The sequence below is a fragment of the Aureococcus anophagefferens genome (genome assembly GCF_000186865.1).
Source record: "Aureococcus anophagefferens unplaced genomic scaffold AURANscaffold_2, whole genome shotgun sequence".
NCBI classification, from domain to species: domain Eukaryota; class Pelagophyceae; order Pelagomonadales; family Pelagomonadaceae; genus Aureococcus; species Aureococcus anophagefferens.
In genome coordinates, this window is record NW_008705562.1 from 1,726,216 (window position 1) to 1,745,261 (window position 19,046).

At 70.4% G+C, this 19,046-nt stretch overlaps 5 protein-coding genes across 5 annotated transcripts; 4 read left to right on the forward strand and 1 right to left on the reverse strand.

Moving 5' to 3' along the window:
• Positions 1–577: 577 nt before the first annotated feature.
• AURANDRAFT_20614 (hypothetical protein) lies at positions 578–1,441 on the forward strand (the record flags this gene model as incomplete). The annotated part of the gene is made up of 1 exon (XM_009034816.1): positions 578–1,441. The coding sequence occupies one exon, from the start codon at positions 578–580 to the stop codon at positions 1,439–1,441; it is 864 nt and encodes a 287-aa protein (XP_009033064.1).
• A 367-nt stretch (positions 1,442–1,808) lies between these two features.
• Positions 1,809–3,887, forward strand: AURANDRAFT_327 (hypothetical protein; the record flags this gene model as incomplete). The annotated part of the gene is made up of 3 exons (XM_009034562.1): positions 1,809–2,286; positions 2,363–3,667; positions 3,739–3,887. Coding segments are annotated over 3 exons (1,932 nt in total), but the record flags the coding sequence as incomplete, so codon positions are not given.
• Positions 3,888–7,941: 4,054 nt separating this feature from the next.
• AURANDRAFT_5132 (hypothetical protein) lies at positions 7,942–8,604 on the reverse strand (the record flags this gene model as incomplete). The annotated part of the gene is made up of 1 exon (XM_009034602.1): positions 7,942–8,604. A coding segment is annotated over one exon (663 nt), but the record flags the coding sequence as incomplete, so codon positions are not given.
• Positions 8,605–12,874: 4,270 nt separating this feature from the next.
• Positions 12,875–14,212, forward strand: AURANDRAFT_58638 (hypothetical protein; the record flags this gene model as incomplete). The annotated part of the gene is made up of 2 exons (XM_009034817.1): positions 12,875–12,952; positions 12,995–14,212. 2 exons carry the CDS (start codon positions 12,875–12,877, stop codon positions 14,210–14,212), a joined length of 1,296 nt encoding a protein of 431 aa, XP_009033065.1.
• A 1,821-nt stretch (positions 14,213–16,033) lies between these two features.
• On the forward strand, positions 16,034–18,765 carry AURANDRAFT_61237 (hypothetical protein; the record flags this gene model as incomplete). Its single annotated transcript, XM_009034818.1, has 2 exons — positions 16,034–17,535; positions 17,751–18,765. 2 exons carry the CDS (start codon positions 16,034–16,036, stop codon positions 18,763–18,765), a joined length of 2,517 nt encoding a protein of 838 aa, XP_009033066.1.
• Between the last annotated feature and the right edge of the window lie 281 nt (positions 18,766–19,046).

Sequence of the window (19,046 nt, forward strand, 5' to 3'; positions counted from 1 at the left end):
CCCCTCACGTCCAGGTCGAACTCGACGCTCCGCTGCGTGTCGTCGCCGACGAACTTCTGCACGCTCTCGCGGAGCAGGGCCGCGTGCTCGTAGTACTGGGCCGCGAAGGCGCTCGGCACGCCGCCGACGACGGCGAGGCCCTCGAAGCGCGCGCCCGAGCTCTCGTCGAGCAGGGCCCGGCCGCCCACGCGCAGCACGTCCGGATCCATCCCGCCCCCGGGATGTCGAGCGGCGTCGGGGGCGTCGTCGATACTCACGTAGCCACGCGAGCTTGAGAATGCAGCCCCTTGGCGGAGCTCTCCCAGATACGCCCGATAACTGACTTCAATATTTACCTTTTTGGCAGCCCGTGCATTCTCGCGCGAGACGACCGTCGATTGAAGCCAGTCGCCGGGGCCTCCGGCGCGTGCCCGCTCGCGCCGACCGACCGATCGCGAGCAAGACGATGCCGATGCCGACGCGCGCGGCGTGGCGGTCCGTCCTTTGGGACGTCGCCGCGACCCTCAGCGTCCCCCTGGGCATCAAGCTCGCCATGGAGTCGACGGAGTACCAGTTCTTCGCGTCGGGCGTCAACCACATGTGCGTCTGGTGCCGCTGGGGCAGCCTGGGCAACTCGGACTGCTACGCGAACTGGACGGCCCTCTGGCGCGACATCCGCGCGGCGGGCCCCGTGGACGACTTCGCGTTCTTCGTCGGCGGCACGACGGTCGTGCACCTGGGCGTCTTCTGGACCTACTGCCTCGCGCTGAGCGTGCTGGACCTCTGGGGCCCGGCCTGGGTCGTGAAATACAAGGTCCAGGAGAAGCACGCGGCGACGCCGCTGTCGCCGCGGAAGTGGTGGAAGGGCGTGCGCCGCGTGCTCTTCAACAACATCGTCGTGACGATCCCGCTCACGGCGCTGGCCTACGGCCGCTTCGAGGGCCGCCTGGACATGCCCCTGCCGTCGCTGTCGTCCGCGCTGCTCCAGATGACGGCGTTCGTCTTCGTCGAGGAAATTTTGTTCTACTACAGCCACCGGCTCCTCCACCACCCCAGGCTCTACCCCCACATCCACAAGATCCACCACCAGTTCACGCACCCCGTGGGCTTCGTGGCGCTCTACGCGCACCCGCTCGAGCACGCGCTCTCGAACCTGCTCCCGGCCGTCGCGGGCGCGCTCGTCATCAAGTCCCACTGCTTCCTCTTCTGGGTCTGGATCACGCTGGGCATCTGCTCCACGGTCAACACGCACTGCGGCTACCACTTCCCGTGCTTCATCTCGCCGCGCGCGCACGACTTCCACCACGAAAAGTTCACCGAGGTCTACGGCGTCATGGGCTGGCTCGACACGCTCCACGGCACGAACGCGGAGTTCGTCGCGTCCGAGTCCGCGAAGCACTACAAGGTCTACTACACGCTGCGGCCGCCCTGGGTCGACGCGAAGCAGGGGAAGGCGGCGTAATTAAAGCGCTTCAAGTATACATAAACATAGCTTCAATGAAGTGCTTCAACATTTTTAGCCCCGACGTTTATAGCGGCCGGCGCGCTTCGAGACAGGCTGCGCGCGCACGGCGGCCGCGCGGCGCGGCGTTCGACCGTCGACGCGCGCCGCTGCAGCGACCATGGCGCCGAAGTCGCGGCGGCGCTCGGAGCTGGACCGCGGCGAATGGGTCTTCGTCGAGGACGCCGCCGAGGCCTGGGTGCTGGGCAAGGTCGAGGCCCGGAGCGCGGGCGACGTCACGGTCCTCGTCGGCGGCGAGCGCAAGGTCATCAAGCTGCGGAAGGACGGCGGCAACGTCGCGGACTCGGGCACGAGCCTCAACGAGGACATCGAGAACCTCGTGGACCTCGACTCGTTTACCGAGGGCAGCATCCTGCACCACGTGCGTAAGCGGTTCCAGGGCGACCTGATCTACACGCTGGTCGGCAGCATCCTCGTCGCCGTGAACCCGTTCAAGCGCCTGCCCATCTACACGCCCGAGCTCATGGACAGCTACCGCGCGCGCGCGAGCGGCGGCGACCCGCCGCCGCCGCACGTGTTCCTCACGGCCGCGCGGTGCTACGACGCCATGGTCGACACGAAGCAGTCGCAGTCCGTCCTCATCTCGGGCGAGTCCGGTGCGGGCAAGACGGAGACGACGAAGTTCGTCCTGGCCTTCGTCGCGCGCGTCGCGGGCCGCGGCGGCGGCGCGGGCGCGGGCAAGTCCGTCGAGGAGCAGATCCTCCAGAGCAACCCCGTGCTCGAGGCCTACGGCAACGCCAAGACCCTGCGGAACAACAACTCGAGCCGCTTCGGCACGTGGCGGCGTCCCGCGGCCGCGACGATGTTCGAGAGATTTCGGGCGGGAAACCGACGAACCGTCGTCACCGTCGCGCTCGGTAGGCAAGTGGATGAAAATAGAATTCGAGGGCAACTCCAAGATCCGCGGCTGCAGCATCACGAACTACCTCCTCGAGAAGTCGCGCGTCGTCTGGCAGTCCAAGGGCGAGCGGTCCTACCACGCCTTCTACCAGCTCTTCAAGGGCGCGAAGGAGCGCGAGGCCTACGGCATCGGCGCGGACCCCGAGGCCTTCGCCACGCTCACGAAGGGCGGCTGCACGACCGTCGACGCCATCGACGACGCGCAGGAGTGGGACGACCAGCGCGCGGCGCTCGACATCCTCGACTTCTCCAAGGACGACCAGCGCGTCGCGCTCGGCGTCGTCGCCGCGACGCTCCACCTCGGCCTCGCGGCCTTCAGCGCCGACGGCGACGGCTCGCGCGTGAGCGACGCGGCGTGCCTCGCCAAGGCCGCGCCGCTGCTCGGCGTCGACGCGGGCAAGCTCGCGGCCGCGTTGACGACGCGGACGGAGCAGATGGGCCGCGGGTCCATGGTGACCATCAAGCTGAGCCCGCCGGCGGCCAAGGACGCCGCCGACGCCCTGGCGAAGGCGCTCTACGGCCGCCTCTTCGATTGGCTGGTCGTCAAGATCAACGCGTCGATCTCGCGCGGCGAGGGCGCGTGCCACGTCGGCGTGCTCGACATCTTCGGCTTCGAGGTCTTCAAAGTCAACTCCTTCGAGCAGCTCTGCATCAATTATACCAATGAGAAGCTCCAGCTCTTCTTCAACGACGTCGTCTTCGGCGAGGAGATGAAGATGTACGAGTCCGAGGGCGTGCCGCACACGCACATGGCCTTCGAGGACAACGCGAGGTGCGTCGCGCTGCTCGACGGCAAGCCCGTGAACCTGCTCTCCCTGCTCGACGACGAGTGCTCCGGCGGCGCGTCGGCGAAGGACGCCAAGTACGGCTCCAAGGCCATCAACACGTTCGCGCAGGGCCCGCACAAGAACGCGTACTTTGGGGGCAAGGACCCGTCGGGCCGGTCCTTCGCCGTGCGCCACTTCGCCGGCGCCGTGACCTACGACACGGCGGGCTTCGTCGAGAAGAACCGCGACACGATCTCGACGACGCTCTCGACGCTCTGCATGGAGGCCGCGGTGCCGCTCGTCGCGCGGTTCTTCGCGGAGCCCCCCGCCGCGTCGCCCGCGTCGCCCGCGTCGCCCGGCGGCGGCCGCAAGAAGAAGAAGGGCGCCAAGACCCTGGGCGCCGCCTTCCGCGCCCAGCTCCACGGCCTCATGGACGCCCTCAAGGCCACGCAGCCCCACTTCGTGCGCTGCGTCAAGTCGAACCCGGGCAAGAAGCGGCGTCCCGCGGCCGCGACGATGTTCGAGAGATTCGGGGTGGGAAAACAAGGAGAAATCGTCACCCCTTGGTAGGCAAGAAGCCCGACGTCTTCGACGGCGCCCTCTGCCTCCAGCAGCTCAAGTACAGCGGCCTCTTCGAGGCCATCAAGATCCGCAAGGCCGGCTACGCCTACCGCGTGCCCCACGCGGTCTTTGCGAAGCGCTACGCGCTCACGGCGCCCAGGGGCGGCTTCGACCTCGTCCGCAAGCACGGCAAGAACCTGCCCGCGGACGTGGCCCTGACCTGCTGCGAGAACATCCTCAACGACCCGGCGAACCTCGCCGCGCTGCTCGCGGCCGACGGCGCCAAGGACGCGGCCGCGGTCATGGCCGTCGGCAAGACGCGCGTCTTCCTCAAGGACGCGCTCGCGCAGAAGGCCCTGGAGACGCGGCGCGCCCGGGCCATGGAGTCCTTCGTCGTGCTCTGCCAGGCCGCGTGGCGCTCCTTCGCCGCGCGGTCCAAGGCCGGCGGCGGTCTGGCGGAGTCGCGGCGCAAGGCGAAGCGCGACGCGCTGCGGAAGCAGCGGGCCAAGGCCGCCGGCGACCTCGTGACGCGCTGGATCCGCGGCGCCCGCGTGCGCCGGAGCCTCGCCGGCGCGCGCAAGAACCTCGCGGGCCTCCGCGCGGCGGCGAAGCGCACCGCGGGCGCCGCGGTCGACGACTACGGCGCGCTGCGGGACCTCGACGACGCGCTGCGGCCCTTCCTCGAGGCCCAGACGGGCCCCGACGGCGCGCCGCGCGCGGATCTGGGGAAATGCTTCGCCGGGCCGCCCAAGGCCGGCGAGCCGAGCGCGCACCTGCTCGCGCACTTACCGGCGCCCGTCGCGCGGGAAGTCGCGGCCGCGGCCGCGGCGCTCTACCGCCTCCGCGAGGGCGGCAAGCTCCTCCACGCCATCGCCGACGCGCGCGCGTCCCACGACGTCAAGAAGCTGCGGCGCCTGCTCAAGCGCGCCGACGACCTCGACCTCGGCGACTGCGAGGCCGTCGCTTCCGCGCGCGCGGAGTTCGAGGACATCGTGAAGCGCGCGGAGCTCGTCGAGAGCCTGCGGCGCTTCGTCGCGGACCCCTTCGGCGCCCAGGCGCCGAGCGGCGCGGACCTCGACGTGCCCAAGCTCCTCGAGGAGGCGGCGCGGCTCGGGCTCGCGTCGCCGGAGGTCGACGAGGCCCGGCGGCGCTACGACGAGGTCGAGCCGACGCTCGACGCGCGCCGCGAGCTCCGCCACGCCGTCGAGGGGGTCCACGCCGACGGCATCGACGAATCCCTCAAGCGCGTGCTCGCGCTCCTCGACGACTGCGACCCCGCGGCCGCGGCCGCGGGGCGACAATGGCCCGAGCTCCGCGCCGCGCGCGCGATGCGCCGCATGCTCAAGTTCGAGAAGCTCGCGTGCGCGCCGAGCGGCCGCGCGAAGACGAAGGCCCAGAAGGCCGAGCCCGTGCTGTCCGAGGCGCTCCTCGAGCTCTGCTTCCGCTGCGAGCTCGCGTCGGACTCGCCCGCGGCCGCGGCGGAGGCGTCCGCGGGCCTGGCGCACGCCGCGGGCGAGGACCGCGACGCCGTCGTGCGGGCCTACAAGTGGCGCGCCATGTTCTGCACCTGGCTCTACCCGTCGGCGCCCGAGGACGTCGACGTCGACGCGCTCCACGCGGCCGCGCCGCCGCCGAGCCCGCCCGCGGACGCCGCGCCGGCGACGCCGGACCGCCGCTACTCGGACGTCAGCGGCGCGTCGACGCCGGAGGCGTCGCCGACGCGCCGGGGCGGCGAGGACCCCGCCGAGGCCCTCGGGGCCGTCGTCTTCGAGGGCCTCGACGTCGCCGCGGCGCGGCGCGCCTACTGCGCCGCGAGCTTCGTCGACGGCACGGCGGCGCCGCCGCAGATCGCCGCCGCGCTCGCCGCGCCCGCCGCGGCCTGGGTGCCCCGGGAGGGCGCCTTCGACGCCGCGCGCGGCCCGCGGTCGCCGCGGCCCGACGCGCTCTCGGCGCGCGCGCCGCTCGACGCCGGGCCCTCGCGCAGGGCGCCGGACTACCCGGGCATCTCGCGCCAGGAGGCGTCGGACCTGGCCAAGAGCCGCGCCAACCTCAAGAAGAGCCGCGCGGCGCTCCAGCGGACGAACAAGAAGCTCCACATCGTCACGGGCGTCCACGCCGCGCGCCGCCGCAAGAGCGCGTGGCATCCGTGAGCTTATACTGGGGGGATCGTCGACTCTAAGCCTCGGATGGAGCTCTGGCTTCGCGAGCCTATGGCGTCGCCGGGGCGACAACTCCCGTAGCCTTCCCGTGGATCACTCGAGACTCGTCGAGTCGACCTGAATCCGAGCGCGTCGCTTGTGGAAATCGCTTGAGGCGACCATCAGCGCCGACGACCGCGCCGCGCCCGCCGCCCGCTCGCCGTTTCCCAACCTCTCGCCGTTTCCCAACCTCTCGCCGCTGCGGCAACAAGATGGAGGCAGAGTGGGAAAAGAAACAACGCGAGTTCGAGCAGGTCAAGGCCCGGGCGAAAGCGCTCAGGCTCCGCCTCACGTGTACCATCTGCGGGGCGAAACCGAAGACCTTGCTCAACTGCCCGTGCGGGACGACACAGTGCGCGCCGGCGCCGTCGCGACGCGCGCGAATGGTCGGGGGCGTCGCGCGATCGCGCCGCGACGCGAACCCGTAGGTACTGTTCGACGGACTGTCAACGCGTCGACTGGCGCGATCGGGGCCACCGGAAGGCGTGCAAGAAGATCCGGCCGAGCGTGCGGCGGAGGAGGCGCGGGCGGAGGCCCCGACGCCCCCGCCGTCGCCGCCGGAGGAGGTCTTCTACGGCCCCGCGCCGCGTTCTCACGCCGACGAGGTCCGCGCTCGTATCGCCGCGGAACACGAGGCCGCTCGCGCGCGGCGCGAGGCGAACCCGGAGCCGGAGCCATTTTCGGCACGGATGGGAGCGCGGTGTCCTGTCTGTCGCGAGGACTGGGACGTGAATGATGTGCCAAATCTTCGCGCCTGTTGCTGCCGGATGATCTGCCAGTCTTGCGGCGAATCGATCCAAAAGCGAAGAGAGCACAAGTGCCCTCTCTGCCGCGCACCAATCGCACAGACTAATGAGCAGGCCCTGGCGCAGATTCGTCGCCACGTGGAAAATGAAATACCGGAGGCAATTGCGGCCTTGGGGCACGCCTACCACTCCGGTGACCTTGGCCTCGTGAAAAGTAGTAAGAAGGCCGCGAAGCTCTACAAGCGCAGCGTTGAGCTTGGCAGCGTGGATGCGATGATCAATCTTGGGCATATGTATACGTACGGAGACGGCGTCAAACGGGACATGAAGAAGGCGTCACAGCTGAATCTCATGGCCGCGGACCGAGGCCACCCGACGGCGCAGAACAATCACGGGAATAATCTCGACAAAGCTGGCGACAAGGAAGAGGCTGTCCGCTACTTCAGGCTAAGCGCAGAAGCAGGCTTTGCCTTGGGCCAGTACAACCTCGGATGGGCATACCAGCACGGCGAAGGTGGTCTCGAAAGGGACATCGAAGAAGCTGTGCGATTGTACGTGCACGCGGCCGCCAAGGGCTGCCAGGAAGCCATACACGCTCTCGATGAGCTCGGGATTCTTGACACGATCAGAGAGCGCCTGAACGCGTAGTGGTTAGGGTTAAGGCCGCCTCCTAAAACGTCCACCACGCGACCGCGCGTGACACTGACAGGACACTTTGATCCTCCCTCCCTTCGATTCCTCCCTGCGCCGTGGCTAACTGACAGGACACTGGCTATGATCGAATTGTACCGTTAGACCGCGGGCCCCGGGTAGTTGTCGCCGAGGTCCTCGTCGTGCTCGGCGTCCGGCGGCGGCTCCTTGCGGTCCTCCGTCGTCGTCGCCACGGTCAGCGTCGGGTCGTTGTTGGCCGCGCGGCGGAAGAGGATCGACGACCGCGCGCGGCTCAGCGCGGTGGCCTGCTTGCCCACGTAGGGGCTCGCGACGGCCTTGTCCTCGTCCTTGTCGTGCCAGGGCAGCACGGGCTCGAGCGTGCCCTGGAGGAGCGCGGGCTGGCGGAAGTACTCCGTCGTGAACGCGTCGCACGTCGGCTCGTCGCCGCTCGCCGCGTCGTAGGCCTCGTCGGCCGCGATGGCGCTCTCGAGCGCCAGGTTCTGGTTCATGTGGCCGAAGCCCACCTGGAAGAAGATCCAGGCGATGAGGGTCGCGAGGAGCGGGCCCGTCGACGCGAGCGCGTGGTAGTACGCCTTCGACACGAGCAGGTAGAACGTGAACGTGAGGCAGCCGCTGAAGAGCGACCCGATGAGCGAGTAGATGATGATCTCGAAGAAGGCGCCGCCGGCCTCGTAGTAGGGCACGTAGACGTACAGGAACTGGCGCGTGTAGACAAAGTAGGCGCAGTAGAAGAAGACGAGAGCAAAGGGGTAGACGATGGGCGCGATGCCCGCGAAGACGAACGCGTAGGTGAGCACCATGAGCTTGCTCGGGTACTGGAAGCCGTAGCGGAACTCCGGCGGCTCGAAGGCGCCCTTGGTCAGGTCCCGGTCCGTGAGCCGGTCCTTGAAGGACCGCCGCACGAACTCGATCCTAAACCAGGGCCAGAGCCGCGAGATCTCGAACGGCAGCACGAGCATGAGCTTCATGATGATCATCTCCACGAAGTAGACCGCGGCCTGGGGCATGATGAGCGCGATGTACTCGAGCACGGTCACGGGCTCCTCGGCGAGCAGCTCCAGCAGCGTCCAGATCGTGCCCGACACGAGCGCGAGCCAGATGTTCGCGAGCTCGAACATGAGGTAGCGCCGGAACACGGTCTGCTGCACCTCGGACGTGAACTTGAAGCGCTCGTAGTACTTGCCGATGAACATGAGGATGAACGGCAGAATACACAAAATCAGATTCACGAGCAGGATGGGCGCGTAGGCCTGCATGAGCTCGTAGCAGTAGCTCAGCCAGTAGTTCGTCGTGTTGTTGTCCCAGAAGATGCAGACGTTCGACACCTTCTCGCAGAGCTCCATGACCATGGACCAGTTCAGCGCCGCGCAGGCGAGGGCCAGGGACATGATGTTGTGGCGCACGAGCCGCTCCGTCTTCGACGACGTCACGTTCGCCCAGATCACGTTCCGCGGCTCCGGCCGGTGGTCCGCGGCCTCCATGCAGAAGGGCCGCGGCGACAGCTGGGCCTGCCTCGCGATGGCCGCGGACCGCAGGCTCCGGAAGGTCACGAAGCCCGTGCCGCCCTTGGTGCCGAGCCGCGGCTTCTCCGACCGGAGGCTGAAGGCGCGGCGCCGCGCGCGGCCGAGGCGCCCCAGGCCCTGGACCTTGCCGCCCGCGCCGACGCGCACGCCCCCCAAATCGCCGCCGAGCACGCCCCGCGAGCTCACGAAGCTCGCCGACGCCGCGCCGTGGTCCACGCCGTCGAGCTCGAGGTCGTCGTCGTCCGACCGGAGCGTGTTCGACGACGAGTGCGTCGCGCCGGCGCCCAGGAGGCTCTCGCCCTCGCGCCCCGCCGCCGCGGGCTCCGCCGCCGCCGCCGCGGCGTCGCCGGCGGCGACCGTGACCTCGTAGATGACGTCCGCGCCCACGGCCGCGGCGACGATCTGCGCGTTGCCCGCCTCCTCGCCGTACCTGGGCAGCAAAAGGGTGATTCAACGTCGCTTCAACGTGAGTGTTCCGCGCGCGCGCGTTCCGGAAAAAGCATCCACGCTTCGAGACCGTTCCGAGAGATGATCGCTCGTCCAAAAATCAGCCGAAACGAGTGGAAAACGGCCGAGATATGAGCCTTTGAAGTTGGGAATGTCGCTCTCTTTTGCTGCCCTGCGCCGTACGCGTCGAGCCGGTCGTCGTTGGCCAACAGCGCCTCGCGGTCCGTCGTCACGACGAGCGCGGCCTCGTCCTCGATCTTCTGCTCCGCGAGGTAGAGGCGCTTCAGCAACTCCGTGCGCTTCGCGTTGAGCTGGCTCAGCACCGCCGTGTAGAACGGGATCGCCTCGACGCGCGCGCCCGCGCCGCGCGCCGCGGCCGCGCAGTTCTCGTCGACGTGCCACTCCGTGGGCTCGTCGCCCGTCGTCTCCCGCTCGAGCAGGAGGTGCTCGAGCTGGGACACGACCGTCTCCTGCGCGCCGAGCAGCGCCTCGAGGTCTTCGAGGTCGACGAGGCTCACGACCGCGGACGCGACCTCGCCGGGGAAGAGGTGGTCGAAGTAGGCCTTGAGCGCCACGTCCGCGCGGCACTCCGAGGGGATGCGCTCGATCATCACGGAGAACGTCGACTGGAGCTGGCCGTGCTCGCCGATGTTCGCGCCCTCGGCGGCCTTCTCCGCCGTCGTCATGAACGCCTGGCGCAGCCGCACGAAGGCCTTGCACTCGGCGAAGAGCTCGTAGAGCGCGTGGGCGACGATGAGGTAGACGCCGACGACGGGCGCCCAGAGCCGCCCGGAGCGGTGCACGACGTTGCCGATCGTCCACGAGTAGAACGTGTCGCTCAGCGCGCCGCCCTCGTGCGGCGTCGTCGCGAAGACGACGAGGAGCACGACGCCGATGCAGGACCCGAAGGCCGTCATGCGGATGCCCATGCGCATGAACCTAATGAAGACGAAGGCCTCGAGCCCCACGAGCTCGACCATCTCGTCGTCGGGGATCGCCTTCAGCGGCGCGAGCCACGCGCCAAAGCCCGGGTACTGGCTGTCGAGCACCTTGCCCGGGCAGTAGCGCGCCCGGGGCCAGAACGACGTGCGCCGGTGGCGCTGGAGCTCGAAGACGGCCAGCATGAAGACGCAGGGCACGGCGCTGCAGGCGGCGACGACCCAGACCTCGTACCAGCCCAGCGTCGACACCCAGGACCGCGCGGACAAGTCCGACGACTCCATGGACTTGTAGCCGACCATGGGTCCCGCGGGTCCCACGGGTCAGGCCGGCCCTTCACCGGCCGACGCGCAGGCCGAGCGAGAGGGCGCGCCGCCGCGACGCAGCCCCAGCCTCGACGCGTCTTCGTAAATCTGCAACAAAGCTATGGAGAGGCCCACGGTGCCGCCCAACGTACGCTCTACCTTTACGCCCGGCGGGCGGGGGCCGCCATAGCGCCGGGGCGGGGGCGGGGCGGGCGCCGGCCCCTAGAGCTCCTTCTGGAACTCCTCGAAGCGCTCCTTGCGCGTCTCGTGGACGTCGTCGGAGAACTGCATCTCCTCGGGCAGGTCCTGGATCCAGGTGCGGCCCTCGATGGCCTTGGCGTGCATGATGTCGAAGTCCTTGAACTGGGCGTTCTCCTCGTCCTTCTTCTTGCGATCCTCCTTCTTCGCCTCCTGCTGGACCTCCGCGACGATCTTCATGAGCATCTCCGACGTGAGCTCGTAGGGGTCGTGCTTCTTCACCGGGATGCGCTTCGGCCGGACGCACTGCGGGGGCGCGCGAATCGCGGCGGATCGCGGCGGCGCGCGCGCGGCGCGCGGCGGCCGCGCGTTCGGACGCGGCGAGACGGACGAAGTGCGTCTGCTGCGCGCAGAAGTCGTTGACCGCCGGCGGCACGGAGCTCGGGTTGAGCTTGATGTTCTCCGCGGGCTTCTGCTTGTACGTGAGCGTGTTGATGATCTCCGTCTCGTACTCGTCGAGGAGCTCCTCGCAGACCTCGGATACGACGGCGTTGTCGCCGATGCGGCTCTTGACGGGGAAGCCGCAGAGGTCGTTCTGGACGAGCTCCTCGACCTCCTCGCGGTCCCGCGGGTAGTCGCCGCGCGGGTACGCGAGGATGCCGTCGGTGAGTAGGATGATGGAGTTGCAGGCCTCGCACTTGTTGAAGGAGTGGCCGCTCACGAGGCCGCAGGCCTCGGCGGCCATGCCGCAGACCGCGTCGCGGTGCTGGGGGATGAGGTCCGGCGCGGTCTCGACGATCTTCTTGAGCGACCTGGGCGGGAAATGAGAGATTCAACGTCGCTTCAACGTGAGTGCTCCGCGCGCGCGCGTTCCGAAAAAAAGCATCCACGCTTCGAGGCCGTTCCAAGAGATGATCGCTCGTCCAAAAATCAGCCGAAACGAGTGGAAACCGGCCGAGAGAGGAGCCTTTGAAGGTGGGAATGTCGCTCTCGTTTCCCGCCCCGCGAGCGACGGCTGGCCGTCCCACGCGTGCGCCGTCTCCGGCGCGCCGTGCATGGCGTGCTGGATGTACTTGTAGCCGTGGATCAACGCCTCCTGGAAGGTGCGGTTGTTGACGATGAGGTTGCAGGCGAAGTCGACGTCGCTGCCGACGATCGCGGACGTGCCGAACGTCGTCGCGCGCATCGACATGACGCGGTCGCACGTGTAGTCGAACTCGAACTCGGCCTCGATCTTGTCGCCGTAGGCCTTCCAGGCCCGCGTCGTCTTGTTCGCGCTCTTGGGCGGCGGCGGCGGCTTCTGCTTGAAGTAGGACCAGAGCTCGCGCGACGCGCCGTCGCCCTTGTAGACCTCGTCGAAGATGGCGTTGCACGCGAGGCAGTGGTAGGGGTAGGTCTCGAGCCAGTTGCGGAGCTCGTTGTTCTGGATGGCGTCGAACAAATCGTAGCGCGCCTGGTCCTCGAGCTTGACCTGCATGGCCTCCCTGCCGATGTCGTAGCCGCCCTTGAGCGGCTGCACGGACCGCCACCGGCCGATGCGCGTCTTCTTCAGCGTGATGTCGACGCCGTCGTCGCGCTTCTCGAAGGTCGACCACTTGATGACGATGCGGTTCCGCAGGGGCAGCTCGAGGTGGTAGCCCTCCTCGTTGTTGAACGCGAAGACCTCGAGCGTCTGCGTGTCGAAGAAGACCTCGACCTCGTCCATGGGCTTCTGGATGCCCGTCTCCCCGAAGAGGCTCTCGTCGTCGCCCTTCTTCTTCCCGAGCTTCGGGCTCCAGTAGACGTTGAGGTAGAGCTTCGCGTTGTCCTCGCTCCAGAGGAACGACGGCCGGTGCACGGGCCGGTCGTCCGCGGCGGCGCGCCGGGCGACGAGAAACACCGCCAGGCTCATCGCGCAAAAGGCCATGGCGCGGCGCGGGGCGCGGTCGACGCCGCGGGGCGGGGGCGCGGGCTCCGGGCCGACCGACCGGCGCCGCTCGAGAGAAACGCCGCGTGGCTGAGCTCCTTCGGGGCTGCCCGCGCCGCCGCAAACTCGGAAGATGGGGGGGAAACTTAGAAAGGTTGAAACGTTGAACTTTGGGGCCGCCCCGACCCGAGCCAAGATGATGCTACAGCGAATGCTAGTCGCGCCGCGCCGCGCCGCCGGCAGCGCGCGGGCTTTGGGCCTCTTCGCCGGCGTCGAGGCCGTGCCCCAGGTAATGAATATAAATCATCACTAAAATGACCGACACCGTTAGGACCCGATCCTCGGCCTCGTCGCCGAGTTCAAGGCCGACGCCTTCCCGGCCAAGGTGAACCTCGCCCAGGGCGCCTACCGCACCGAGGGCGGCGAGCCGCTGCTCCTCGAGGCCGTCAGGGAGGCGGAGCGGCGCGTCGTCGCCCGGGGCGCGTCGAAGGAGTACCTGCCCGTCGAGGGCCTCCGGAGCTTTGTCGACGCGGCCGCGGCGTTCGCGCTCGGCGCCGACTCGCCGGCGCTCCTCGACGGGCGCGTCGCGTCGCTCCAGGCGCTGTCGGGCACGGGCTCGCTGCGCGTCTGCGCGGAGATGCTCCGGGACGTCGCCGGCGTCGCCGAGGTGCACCTGCCGCGGCCGTCCTGGGCGAACCACGCCGCGATCTTCGCCAAGGCCGGGCTCGCCGTCGGGGACTACGCGTACCTCGACGCGACGCGGACGTCCCTCGACTTTGAAGCCATGGTCGCGGACCTCGAACGGCTCCCGCCCGACTCCGTCGTCCTCATGCACGCCGCGGCCCACAACCCGAGCGGCGTCGACCCGACGCGCGACCAGTGGCGGGCGCTCGCGGACCTCTTCGCGGAGAAAAAACTCGTCCCCCTCTTCGACACGGCCTACCAGGGCTTCGCGTCGGGCGACGAGGAGGCCGACGCCTTCGCCGTGCGACTCTTCGAGGCCCGGGGCCACGCGCCCATCCTCTGCCAGTCCTTCGCGAAGAACCTGGGCCTCTACGGCGAGCGCGTCGGCGCGGTCCACGTCGTCTGCGACTCCGAGGCCGAGGCGGCGAACCTGCTGTCGCGCGTCAAGCAGCTCGTCGTGCGACCCATGTACTCGAGCCCGCCACTCCACGGAGCGAGCCTCGCCGCGGAGGTGCTCGGCGACGGCGAGCTCCGGGAGCGGTGGCGCGGCGAGCTCCTCGCGATGGCGCAGCGCATCGTCGACGTCCGCGCCGCGTTGCGGGGCGAGCTCGAGCGCCTCGACGCGGCGCCGCCGGGCGCCCACGGCTGGCGGCACATCACGGACCAGATCGGCATGTTCGCCTTCACGGGCCTCACCGCGCCGCAGGTCCGGTCCATGCGCGCGGTGGAGCACGTCTACTGCACGGAGAACGGCCGCATGAGCCTCGCGGGCCTCGCCGCCGCGGACGTGCCCTACGTCGCCGCCGCCGTCAAGCGCGCCACGGACGCGATCCCCTACGAGGCGCGCGTCGCCGTCGCCGCGTGATCACGAAGCGAGGTGTGTTTAGGCGATGACCCAGAGCCCCGGGTCGCGCGCGGAGACGTCCGCGAGGAACGCGTAGTCGCGGTCGACCTGGGCCTCGTCGGCGCCGTTGAGCTTGACGACGCCGCCCCAGGTGAAGCAGTCCTTCGTCGGGACGACCGCGGCGCCCGCGGCGACGAAGAACTCGTGGCCGCGGTAGGAGGGCAGGGCCGTGATCTGCTCGACGACGGCGGCGTCGATGTCGGCCAGGGTCCCGCCCTTGTGGAAGAGGAGGTACTTGAGGCGGCCGCGCGCAGCGAGCGCGGCCGGCGGCCGCGGCGGCAGCTTCGCGTACGCGGCCGCGTCGACGTAGGCGTCGAGCGCCGCGCAGACCTGGTTCCGGCCGCAGCACTCGTCGGCGACGGACATCCAGTAGCCCTCGCCGCCGTGGCACCGCGCGCCGACCTCGACGAGGCAGGGCCCGCCCGAGCCGGGCGCGAGCTTGACCTCCATGTGCGAGGGGCCGTGCTTCAACTCGAGCGCGTCGAGCACCGTCGTCGAGTAGGCCGCGAGGAGGTCGACCACCGCCTCGCCGCCTCCGACGAAGCGCTGGCCGTGGCAGACGAAGCCCGCGCCGTTCGTCGGCTTGCGGTCGTAGAGCCACATGCCCACGACCTTGTGGACGCCGTCGCGGCTCGCGGAGTCGACGACGTACTCGTCGCCCCGGAGGAACTCCTGGATCAGGACCTGCTCGTTCCTCTGGCCGAGGGCGTTGGGCGCGCTGAGGAGGGCTCCGACGGCCGCGCGCACCGCGCCGACGGTCTTGCAGCCCGTGACGCCGTCGGAGCCCGCGGACTCCGTCGGCTTGACGATCAGATCGACGGCCGCGGCGTCGTCCGCGGGGTCGACGTTCCAGTCGTCGCGGAGCCAGCGCTCCAGGGTCGCGTCCCAGCCCGCGGATCGCAGCTGGCGCACCGCGCGCACGCCCGCGCCGCGGACCTTCTCGCCCATGTCCCACTTGTTGCGCCGCGCCTCCGCGCCGGCGGCGCCGTTCGTGCGCACCGCGGGCGCCCAGCGCGCCACGGCCTCGCTCAGGCAGTCCGCGAGCTTCACGCCCGTCTCCGCGCCGGCGACGACGGCCGCGACCTCGGCGCCGTCGCGGTCGCACCAGTCGCGAAGGTCGTCGGCGACGTCCGCCGCCGAGGCCTCGAGCGGCGCGCGCGCGTCGACGCCGAACTCCGCGGCCCACTGGATCGCGCCCTTGAGGTGCCCGGGGATCAGGGACGCGATGTCCATGCCCGAGTCGTCGCCGAGGCTCAGCACGTGCGCGACGCGGAAGCCCCGCGCGGCCGCGTCCGCCGCCACGCACGCGCCCGTCGTGAACGCGTCGACGACGACGACGACGCGCCCCGCGGCGAGCTCGGAGAACGACCGGGGCCGCGGCAGGCGCCGGCGCGTCGCGTCGGGCGAGAACGCGAAGTTCGAGCGGAGCAGGCGCCGCTTCAGGAACCGGAGCGACGACTCGTCGCCGGAGGCGAAGGTCTCGCGGCGGCCGGAGACCGACAACATGACGAACTTGCGCGGCACCTCGTCGTCGAGGGACTTGGAGGTTTGACGCGCCATGCTTTTGGTGGCGTCGTGGCGTTTCGTCGGCGCGTTGGTTGTTGACGAGACGACTGCGACGGTGGTTGGATCGAGCCTCAAGGTGATGATGCTCGAGATTTTGCTGATCGGATGATGCTGATCGGATGAGCGAGCGTCTTGTGGCAGCACCATCTTCGGCGCCGGGCGCCGCGTGCAGGCGCACTAAAACCCGCTCTACGCGGCGCCGCACCGGCACCACCAATGGCGCTCGCGTCCGCATGGATCCGCGCGCCGCTGCGGCGCGGCCGGCGGCACCTCCGGCGGCGGCGGCTGCACACCTCCCACGCCGACGCCGTCGTCTGCGGCGGCGGCATCGCGGGCTGCGCAGCGGCGTACCATTTGGCGCTGCGCGGCGCCGGGCGCGTCGTCGTCGTGTCCGCGCACGCGCCGCTGACGCTGACGAGCGCGATGAGCACGGAGTGCTACCGCGACTTCTGGCCGTCGCCGGAGATGGCGGGCCTCATGGGCCGGAGCATCGACCTCATGGAGGGCCTGGCGCGCGACACGGACAACGCCATCGGCATGACGCGGCGGGGCTACGCCTACTTCACCAAGGACGCGGCGACGCTCGCGAAAGTCGAGGCGACGTGCGCGGCGCTCGCGGCCGCGGACGCGGCGGGCATGCCGTACCGGCGCCACGAGGGCGCCGCGCCGGCCTACGAGTTCGGCGACGCGGGGCCCCTGTCGGCGGCGGCGCTCGCGGCGGGCGGCGGGCCCCGGGGGCTCGACGTCCTCGTGGGCAACGACGCGGTGCGGCGCGCGTTCCCCGCCGTCGGCGGCGACGTCGTCGGCGCGCTCCACGCGCGGCGCGCGGGCTGGGTCTCGGCGCAGCAGTACGGCGCGGCGCTCGTCGCCGCCGCCCGGGAGCTCGGGGTGGAATTCGCCACGGGCGAGGTCCGGGCCGTCGACTTCGAGGGCGGGCGCGTCGCCGCGGTGCGCTACGCGGACGCCGGCGCGGCGCACGGCGACGCGGCCCTGCCCGGCGGCGCGCCGACGCACGCGCTCGCGACGCCGCGCTTCGTCAACGCCGCGGGGCCCTGCCTGAACGCGGTCCACGGCCTGCTGCCGGGCCGCGACGCGATGGCGTCCGAGGTCGCGCGCGCGCTCGGCGTCGACGCGCCGGGCGACGGGCGGCGGCTCCCGCTGCGGAACCACCTCCACGCCAAGGTCGTCTTCCGCGACGCGGCGGGCGCCGTGCCCCGCGACGCGCCGATGATGATCTCCCTCGACCCGCAGACGATCTGGCCCGTCGACGACGACGACGAGCGCGCGGCCCTCGCCGAGGCCTTCGGCGAGGCCGCGGCGGCGAAGCTCACGGGCACCGCGGGGCCGGGCGTGCACCTGCGGCCCTACGCGCACGACGCGCTGCTGCTCCTCTGGGAGCACTGGCACGGCGACTGGGCCGTCGCCGAGCCGCCGGACCTGCACCCGGCCTTCGACGCGGACCTCTTCCCCGAGGTCTGCCTCCGGGGCCTGGCGTCCTTCATCCCGGCGCTCGGCGCGGCCGTCGACGACCCGGGCGACCGGCCGGTCGTCGACGGCGGCTACTACACGGAGACGCCGGAGCTCGTGCCGCTGCTCGGGCCCGTGCCGGGCGCGCGGGGCGCGTTCCTCTGCGGGGGCCTCGCGGGCTACGGCCTCATGGCCGCGCACGCCGCGGGCGAGCTCGTCGCCGCGCACGCGCTCGGCGACGAGCTGCCCTGGTACGCGCCGGCCATGGCCCCGGCCCGCTACGCCGACCCGGCCTACGCCGACACGGTCCGCCGCATCGCCGAGGCGGGCGACGGCGGCATCTAAGTGTCCTATTTTGTCGAAGCTGCTGCGTCCGACCGCGCGCCGGGCTAAGTTGAAGGCCGACTTGAAGGGCTCGCTAAAACGCTCTTGCCAGTGTGGCAACGATGCTCTCCTTCGCGCGCAGCGCGTCGCGCGCATCGCTGCGCGCCGCGGCGCCCGCGCGCGTCGCATCCCGCGCGCTGGCGACGCCGTCCGGCACCATGTTCACGGGCGTCTGGCCCATCATGGCGACGCCGTTCCGGCCCGACGAGAGCCTGGACCTCGAGGGCTTCGCCAAGGCCGTGGCCTTCATGGCCGAGGCCGGCGCCGACGGGTGCACGATCGCGGGCGTCCTCGGCGAGAGCAACCGGCTCACGGACGCCGAGCGCGCGGCCATGATCGAGGCGGCCGTCGCGGCCGCGGCCGGCGCTGGCCGGCCGTTCCCGATCTGCGTCGGGACGTCGCACGCGGGCACCCACGCGACCGTGGCCCTGAGCCAGATGGCGCGGGACCTGGGCGCGGCGGCGGTCATGGTGACGCCGACGAAGGAGGCGGCGCCCCAGAGCGACGCGGCGCTCCACGCGTACTTCGCGGCCGTCGCCGACGGCTGCCCGGGGCTGCCCATCGTGCTCCAGGACCACCCGGCGAGCACGCAGGTCTTCATGTCCGCGGACCTCCTCGTGCGCATCTGCGCGGACCTGGCGAGCGTGCGCTGCATCAAGCTCGAGGCCGTGCCGACGCCGACGAAGATCCGCGCGATCCGCGACGCGTGGGCGTCCGCGCCGCCCGCGGCGGGCGACTGCACGATCCTCACGGGCCTCGGCGCCCTCTACGCCGGCTTCGACATGGAGCAGGGCACCGACGGCTTCATGACGGGCTTCGCCTTCCCGGAGATCCTCGCGGCGATGAACGCCGCCGCGCGAACCGGCGACCTCGACCGCGCGCACGCGCTCTACGCGGCCTACCTGCCCCTCCTCGTCTTCGAGCAGCAGCCGGGCGTCGCCGTGCGCAAGGAGCTCTACAAGCTCCGCGGCCTCATCGCCTCGGGCCACGTCCGCAAGCCCGGCGGCCAGATCGCGCCCGCGGCCGCGAAGGGCCTCGCGGACCAGATCGCCCGGTCCCTCCCGGGCCGCGACATCACGAAGCCGCTCGTGCTTTAATTTCTTTGGGAGTGGTGTGGCTGCTTGGTTTGGCGGGCGACCCGCGGACGCCTCCGTGGCGTGAAAGCATCAAAATTTTAGCGAATCGGGAGCTTGGCAATTGGCCGTCGTGAAAATAAAAGCGTCGTCAGGTATTGAGCCTGTTGAAGGCGACGCATCTCGCCCACTCGAACCGCAACGCCCCGCGTCAATCTTCGCGTCCGCGCCTCTAAAACTCCGCCGCTCTCTCGCTCACGCCTCCCGAGGGTCTACACTTCGGTCGGAGAATCGTCCGGGCGCCA